This window comes from Alligator sinensis, unplaced genomic scaffold, assembly GCF_000455745.1.
Source record: "Alligator sinensis unplaced genomic scaffold, ASM45574v1 scaffold267_1, whole genome shotgun sequence".
NCBI classification, from domain to species: Eukaryota; Metazoa; Chordata; order Crocodylia; family Alligatoridae; genus Alligator; species Alligator sinensis.
Genome location: NW_005842100.1, coordinates 2,447,901 through 2,456,363, shown reverse-complemented (window position 1 = coordinate 2,456,363; position 8,463 = coordinate 2,447,901). Strand labels below are relative to the sequence as shown.

General features: G+C 44.7%; 1 protein-coding gene across 1 annotated transcript in view; it reads right to left on the bottom strand.

The window, feature by feature from the left end:
* Window positions 1-2: 2 nt before the first annotated feature.
* Window positions 3-8,463, bottom strand: part of PWP1 (PWP1 homolog, endonuclein) — a 21,421-nt gene continuing 12,960 nt past the window's right edge. The window contains exons 4-8 of the mRNA XM_006024289.3: window positions 5,600-5,685; window positions 2,379-2,475; window positions 1,997-2,107; window positions 1,182-1,309; window positions 3-80 (exon numbers count right to left, since the gene is read on the bottom strand). Coding sequence (XP_006024351.2) covers window positions 3-80; window positions 1,182-1,309; window positions 1,997-2,107; window positions 2,379-2,475; window positions 5,600-5,685 — 500 coding nt within the window. The remainder of the gene's footprint in view (window positions 81-1,181; window positions 1,310-1,996; window positions 2,108-2,378; window positions 2,476-5,599; window positions 5,686-8,463) is intronic.

The following is an 8,463-nucleotide window of genomic DNA, read 5'->3' as shown; positions in this document are numbered from 1 at the left end:
TTTTACCTGTTTTGTTTGTTCCATGAAAGATCAAGAACTGCATCAGTATGCCCTTCCACCTTTCCTTCTGTAGCTGAACTCTGCACACAGATATGGTTTAAAGCGATATTAAAATGATGTAGCTTCTTTCCATTAACTTCTTAGTGTGCCCTTTGCGAGTTGGATGAGAGCAGGCATTGGGCTGACAATTTTGGCATTCTCCCGCTTGCTGTATCCCTCTCTTTATGTAGAGCTGTTTCAACAATACTTCTTCCCAGCTTACTTCTTTCTTTGGTTGATCAGCACGCCACAGTGGCTACTCCCTTCAGTCAGCTAGCATAGATTCTTTTGCTCATCTACTGATCTGCAGTCTCCTTGGGTCTCTCCTACCTACTGCACCCACTCCGCAGTCTTTGCCACCAATCCATCTTTCCCCAGTGATTACGGAGTCACCAACAAATAATTCCTAATTCCTTTAAATTCAGAAAGGAGAGCGCTAAGCTCCAAAGTCTGCCATGTTCACTTAAGTCTTTAAATTCCTTATTTGTGTGCATACAAAAAGCCTTAAAGGAACTACAGTGACGTGTTTGTGCCTGCAATACTGCTGTCAACCTGATCTTTCCTAGCCTCAAGTCTTTCCAACTCACTGAATCACACTAAAAATACTGAATGTAAGCCTCTGAATTGAACCGTGAATAAACCAGTAAACCAGCTTGATTTCTTGCAGATGTGCTTTCTTTAATTACCTGTACACCAGTGAGATTACAATCACATAAGCCAGTAGTGCTCAACCTTTTGGTGCAGCGGGCGAGATGAGTGATGTGGGGCCTGCCCACAGGCCGGATTGGACCCTGCACAGCCTTCACTTGGCCTGCCACAAGATCAGGGCCCTGGGCTGTTTCCCTAGGGCCCTGCACCATCAGACTGGGCCCTCTCTGCATGCTGATCCAGTGTGCTAATCGGGCCTGTGGGGCTCTCCAAGGGTCTGGAAATTTGGCAGCAGGGCAATTGCTGCCACCAATCCCCTCTGCCACCAAATTTTGGGGGCCATGAGGATGCCTATGGGCCGAATGGCATAGCTCCCTGGGCTGGATCTGGCCCACAGGCCAGGGGCTGAGCACCCATAGTATAAGTGTTGACACCAATGTGATCCCTGCCAAAACACTTTCCAAATTAAGCAGATTAGTCAGTGTTTCCATTACCTTCTTTCCTTTCTTTTTCTTTTTCTCTTTCGTACTTCCAAGGGAAAAGACTGGTTCTAAGGAATCTACAATATCAAGGTCCCACACCTCAATAACAGGAGTCATGTTACCCACAGCAACATAATTCCCTGAAGAAGGAAAAATAAAATCACAGCAAGGTTACCTGGGCTTACATGAAAGTAAAAATAAACAATTATAAAGACAAGTAGTTTATTTCAACATTTACTTTATATTTATGTCCATATATCTATCAAAGGCTCTAAGCACATTAAAAAAAAACACCTGATGAACAGTGATTTTAAAGATATAATTTTGCTTGTAACATTTACTCCTTATTAATACAATTTATCATCCAATGAACTCTCCAACAAGAGGAAAAAAGTACAGCCTGGCAACATTTAAAAATGGTCACCCAGTTTTACATTTGACTTAGTGAATGGGTCATTACTTCTCTGAACAAAAAAACCACCACCATTTTCAAACAAAGCAAAGGTGAAAAAAGTTTTCCTTTAGTCCAGATACATTGATTGTTTGCTATTGCTATCAGCACTGGCGTTTCAATTAAGTAACATGACATAACATTAGTAAAAGGCTGGGGGAAAAACATAAATGAGTATCTCCTGCTGTAGAAAATTAATGGTTCACCTAGATGATTATTTTTTTCCTCTCAGTGTCTTGGTTTTACTTCTGTGCTAATACTGCTGAAAGAAAACCATTACTTAGTCACAGCTCTAAGTTAATTATGTAGGTCACATTTAAAAATTGTTACTGTTAGATAGCTTGGATGTCCTTCAGCATCCTCAAAACATATTTACCTGGAGTTTCTTCAGGATTGGGATCAAAGTTTAGCCACTCCAGACTTAGAGGATAGGCAGGGAAGATAATATTGTGATGTACATAAAATGAGTCCTCTTCATGATTGTAAACTATAAGAGAATTTGAAAAGCATTTGTTACACCAATGGGAAGGATAAATCAAGCAACTCTACATGGCATACTCCCAAACAAACTAACAAAGCAAATACTAACTTTCCCAAACGTGGAAACAAACAGTTTGGAATAAAAACTGTGATGCTTTCAAGAGTTTTGCCTCAGTGTGCCATCAAGTGATAAAAGCAATCCTGCAAAGATGCAAGAAACAAGCCTGGAAAGCAAACTATTTTCTGGCTCTACTGTTATAAACAAACTGGTTACCTACCATGAACCTCTAGATTGCAGTGGTCCTTGTCAACTCGGCCACAAAGTACAAGATTGTCGCTGGGCTTAATAAAAAAATCTTCCTGCTCATACTGGTCCTAAGCAATGAGGGGAGAGAGAAGAAAAAAAGGTGCTGAAATGTACTGAAATGGCTGGATATTAACTCTTTGAAAGATCAGAAAGTCAAGCCTTTGAGGACATTTTACACAGTAAAATAAAGAGACCCCTCCCCAAGATGCCAAAGAGCAGGGAGGCTAGATAACTATTAAATGGACAGAAGGGATGTTGGTGTGGGCCTAAATGGATTTAAAGGACACATGGGTACTGCACACGAAAACTTCTTACAAAACATTCCCAACACAATGCACTAACTGCTTCCTCCACCCCTCAACCCTTTCCAGACTCGCAGACACACATTTCAGACACTTTCCCCAATCACTCAGTGATAAGAGTCCCACATGGGCAATGTATTTCCCAAAAGGTCTACAAACCTTGAACATCTCTATAAAGTAAACAGGACTAGCATAAAATAAAGCTAATGGATAATGGAAGCTACTCCAAATGAATTCAAGTGTTGGCCATTACTGGAAGTACTTTCTAAAACAAGCCATAATACTTCACAAATGGCACATTCACCTTGTTACAGAAACTACACTCATTTTACTGCTCTTTGAAGACTCTTTTTTATTCCTTTCAAACAGTGGAATTGCTTGAGTTGTGCATAGTGCTGAGGTTCAGTCTCACTGACACCATCTACTGGTACCCCAGAAACAAGCCACCATCACCTCAGACCTGAAACCCCTGCAATGCCTTGTTTTTGCCTTCACATTTCAAACTTTCATCTAGTTTTCTGTCATCGCATATATGTTTTTCTATGTAAATTTTTGATCTGTGGCTGGTACAGGCAGCTATGCAATTGCTTGAATGTGTTTATTTTAATAAACACAAGACCCAGCTTTTAACATTGCTACTCATAAAATACCCATGAGCTTATAATAAAGATCCTGCAGAAGAGCTACAAGATTCACTACTTGAGATGCTAGAACAAAATGACACCTTTCTGAGCTATCTGGAAGTCAGGAAGCCTTGGCAATTGTAAAAGAAGTTACAAAGCTAGGCAAAGTTACTGCCCTTCTCCTGAATCTCTCAGGAAGTTCCCCTTTTATAACCACTTACATTTTTTTTTTTTTTACCAACTTTTGCCCCTCTCAGCAGCATCCCCTCCCCCTTATCCTTTGTGTTTAAATCACTTTATTCCTTTCTATTTAGTACCCCTGCTTTCTGCAAATCCATTTCACAGCACCTGACGAAGTAGGCTGTTGTCTATGAAAGCTTAAAGCCTCTCTGAACGAATTAGTCCCAAGGTGGTACCCTGTCCTGCCTTCCGCCGGATTTCAGACTAACACAGCTAACCACCTCTCTCAACTTTTGAAATGTTTCCCTGTTCTCTAATGCCATGCTGAAGACTCACAGAAGCAGCGAGCCAACCAGATGACTATGCAAGGCAGACTATCCACAACACTAACGTACACACACACTCGGCACTTTCTGTTCAGAGAGAGAGGTACAAACAAACCTAGCTCCTGTCTGTCTAACAAGATTCCTTGTTAGACTCCAAAACAGAGAAGAAGGACATGGAGGCCATAGCCAGGCATGCAGAGGCACGTGCTTGCAGTGGCACAAATTGCTGCAGCGCATGCCCCTGCACGTGCACTTCATTGCGGTGCACAGGTCCTCCCGGCTCTTCAGCCAGAGGCTGGGGCTAGTGGTGGAAAGAGCTGGAGGCTGGGGCTAGTGGTGGCCTGGAGCAGCAGAGGCACAGATAGGGCAGCACAAAGGCCTGGCCGGCAGCCAGAGCACTGCTTTGGATGGCCCAGCCTCCACTTTTTTCTCGGGGGGGAGGGGGGTGTTGTTTGCTACAAGGAAATCCTGGCAGCAAATTTTAGCACCTTGCTGCAAATTTGCAACATGGGGCACATTTGAACATTCACCACATAGGGTCTGCAGTGCCACAAAGACATTTGTGGTACCACAAACTGAACCTGACTGCACATGGGGACCTGCCTGGAGTGTTTAAGCAATCATTTGGAAGAACTGCAATTATAACAATCTCTTAGATGATTTTCTGCACAGATCTCCACCAGATAATTGACAAGACTGTCTACATCCTGAAGGACATGACTTAGTCACTGAACTGTTCTTCCAAACCAATTATCTGATCTAGAGGCTAAAACTTCTTGTGAAAGGAGCTCTATATATGCAAAAGTGAAGCTCGAAGAAACCCTGAACAAATATAAAAACATGGCAAAAACTGATCAACACTAAACCAAACAGGTGACAGTAATGCACTTAGACAAATAAGAGTCATGGCAGATCACCAGCGATCCTGGTTCTTTCTGATAAAAAACCCCCCAAAACATCTCTGCTTTAAACATCCCCCCACCAAAATCCACATTTTTCCATGATTAAAACAAAACGCCATATCCATTTGAATAATATGTAGTGGTGTTTTGTTTTAATCATGAAAAAATGTGGATTTTTGGGTGTTTCTTAAAGCAGAGAATTTTGAATTTTTTTTTTTAAATCAAAGAAAACCAGGATCCCTGCAGATCACCGAGTTTTTGTTGCTGTCCGAAAGAGTCAGAAGGACTTTGGAATGGAATTTGAGGCTGCATTCCCTTATAGGACTTGGAGGGCAGAAGATAAGAGATGCAGGCAGGGTGTGCATGAGCCCTGACCTAGTAGACACCACTGTCCAGAAAAGTCTGCATTCGTTGACAAGAGCCTCCACACCTAGAGGGAAAATCTAGCTGGCAGGACGCAAGGAAAAATTCTGGCTGTTACGTGACAATACTAGCCAATAAAAGTTCAAGTTCTACTTGGTCAGCCATGGTCCTTAGGGCACTATATTAAAAGTGCAATCAAGTCATGTGAATACCCTCTACTGTACCAGCACTCCCAAAATGTGGCCATTACAATTAGTGAAAACAAACAGAAGAGAAAACCTTATGTCAGTAGTAAGAGTGATCAGTTTGATCACAAGACTTAATGGTTAATTTTCAGAAGCATGTAAACAAAATTAGTCTTAGGCACATAGGACCTGAAGTCCCAAGGACTTTTAGGACTTAGGATTCTAAGGTAGTCAGGCAGTCTTCAAAATTTTACCCAACACTTAGTTTATTTAATTCAGATGCCTAAATCTTTACGGGTCTTAATACTTACAGTGTCTTTAATAGTGATGTAAGGATCATGCTCATTACTCCCATATACTGTAAGACCAGCTAAAGTGTCTTCAAGGTTCCCAACATCTAAAGAGAATTTCAGAGCATCAGTTACTACTTACTGAGGAATATTACTTGGCAAACAAAAATCAAATGAAAAAGTACATAGCTACACATTTCTCGCAAGCATGTGAAAGCTGGGATACATACACTGAAGTCCCTCCAACTAGGGATGTAAATATAGTTTATAAAAAATTACCCATTTAACCTCAAGATCCCAGGGCCCTGGGGTGGGGGGGAGGAAGGAGGCAGTGGTTAGCCCAGCCAGACAACACAGCCCAGGTAAAGCCCTGTGCTAGAAGGGAGGGAGCAGATGTGAAGGAACAGCTAATTGTTTAACTGATGAATCATTAAGCCACCTGCTGTTTTCCTTCTTAACCTCATAGGCTATGGGTATGAGACCCCCTTGCCCTTCCCCACTGTGTAGGTTCTCTTCCCCCTTCACTGCCCGAGTGCACCCTGCCATGCACCAGGTATCCAGGTTGTAGCTGTACTGGTCTAGAGGAAAAGGCAATCAGGACTCGTAGTAGATATGATATCTTTTATTAGACCAACAAGGCTTTTGCAAAAAAAATTCTTTGATTGCAAGCTTTTGGGCACAAACACCCTTCATCTGGCATTGAAGAAAAGATTGTAAAAGTTCTCAGTAACTGGTAAACTAACTGGTTATCACCAGGCTTGTTGGTTAAGCAATTAATTGGCTCTAACAAAACTGTGCATTTACACACACACACACACACACACACACACACCCCCCTCTGTCTATAAAATGATGGCCCAGTCAGTAGCAACCAATTTATTTTCATGCCAATAAACTAATAGCAACCAGTTGCTAAGTAAGAAAAATCAGAGTGCCTTAGGGGTTGGGGAAAAAAAGCCGTTTATTTAGGAAACTAAAAGGAGAAGAAATAGAACGTAACAATCTCTGAGCATAGGATAATACAGCCTTTTCCACAATGTTTACACTGAAAGCATCTTAAATCAGACACTCACTAAAGCAGGGGTTCCCAATGTTTATGTGCCCAAGGGCACATTTGAATTTAAAAGAAAAAGCAATGGGCACCAATATATATATTAAAAGTTTGAATTTAGAATCCCAGACATGCGTACACACATAGTTTCGTTTGGGGAGGGAGCAGTAAGCACTACTCTGTCACTGCATCAGGCAGACTGACTCAGTCTCATTTTGGCAGCCATTACGTACAGCCTGTGAAAAAAAAATTTGAAGTGTTGCTGTTCTGAGTTCAATGGACAGTGACGGCATTTTTTGTTGGAATAATGATTTTTACTGATCACGAAAATGCATGCAGGCATCTGAATAAACCTCGGGGGGGAGGGGGGTGCCATGGCGCCCGTGGGCACTGCGTTGGGAACTGCTGCACTAAAGAAAATTGAAAAAGCTTTATGGTATTAATGATGGGTGCACTGACCTAACATAAGAGGCACACTTTATTTTTCATTGAGCACGTCTACGCTTGCATTAAGGAGCTTTTCCTAATGCACATTAAATTTAGTACCTCTGGGTGTTTATTTAGTACCTCTGGGTGCTCAGACAGTGGCAGGGGGGGGCTTCAATTAGAGAGGCTCCAAAAGCCACTCTAATTACAGTTCCCAGAGCATCATGTACATCAGTGTCCCCATACTGAAAAATGGCAGTGGGGGCACTTTAACTAAGCCTTGTCGAATGAGCTTGAGTTAAAGCAACCCCACTGCCATTTTTCAGTGCACGGACGCTGATACATGTGACACTGGAGTCTGCTGGAGCATGGTAATTGCCACGCTTCAGCAGACTCAATTAATTGAGTCCAATCCGACGCGCTGTAATTACACGTCTATAGGTGCCTGTCCCAGAGGAGCTGGGGTGGCAGGAGGACCCCGGGCCGAAAGAGAGCCCCACTTACCTCTCGCAGAGCCCGAAGAGCCAGAGGAGACACGAGCGGCGAAACCACCAGTGAAGATGATTAGCTGCGCGTTTATACAGCTGCGGCCGAGCAGCGTGGGCGGGAGACGCCGCCCGGGAGAAATAAAAAGCGGCCCGGACGATGTGGTGGGGCGGCTGATGTGTGGAGGCTGGAGGGAAGAGCCCTCACACGGATGGAATCAGCCGCCGTGCCCGGCAGCGCGGAAAGCCGGGGGCAGAGCCAGGAGAGGCTCTGACAGCCAACAGCAGAGCCGGCAGGGAAGCCGACTGTAACGCAGAGAGTCAAGCCGGCAGGGAAGCTGGCTGCGACACCGGAGGCAGAGCCGGTTGGAGAGCCAGCAGAGACGTCAGCCGCAGGGGCGGCAGGAAAGCTGCGAGCGGTGCCGACAGGGGACTTAACAGGTACACCTGCAGCAGAGCCAGCGGCAGCACCAACGGAGGATCCAGAGGCGGGAACCCAGAGAGCAGCGTTGGGGCAAGCCGGCGCTGAGACCCAGGCGTGAGTCTCCACGGAAGCCTCGGAGAAGAGGTAACGAGAGGGAGTGCCCAACGGGGCCCCGTCAGGCTGCACAGAAGGGCGGCCGAAGACCCATAGTGGGGTTAGACAGTGGACCTCTGCGGCCCATAGTGGCCTCAGGAAGAGGCGGGGACTTAACACCCCAGTGGGGTTAGCCGCCAGGGCGGTGGAACCCGAGCCCTGGGCAATCCACGCGGCCCAGGGGCCAGAGGCACCCTTTTGGGTCTCTCGGCCCAGTAGTTTAGAGGCCTTAGTTATCACGGTGGTGGTCAGGCAAGTCACATCACGTCACAGGGTGTTTAGTATAGGACGATAGGGAGCCCTATTGGAGGGACTAGGCCGTGGGCCTTTCAGGACCTTCCCCCCG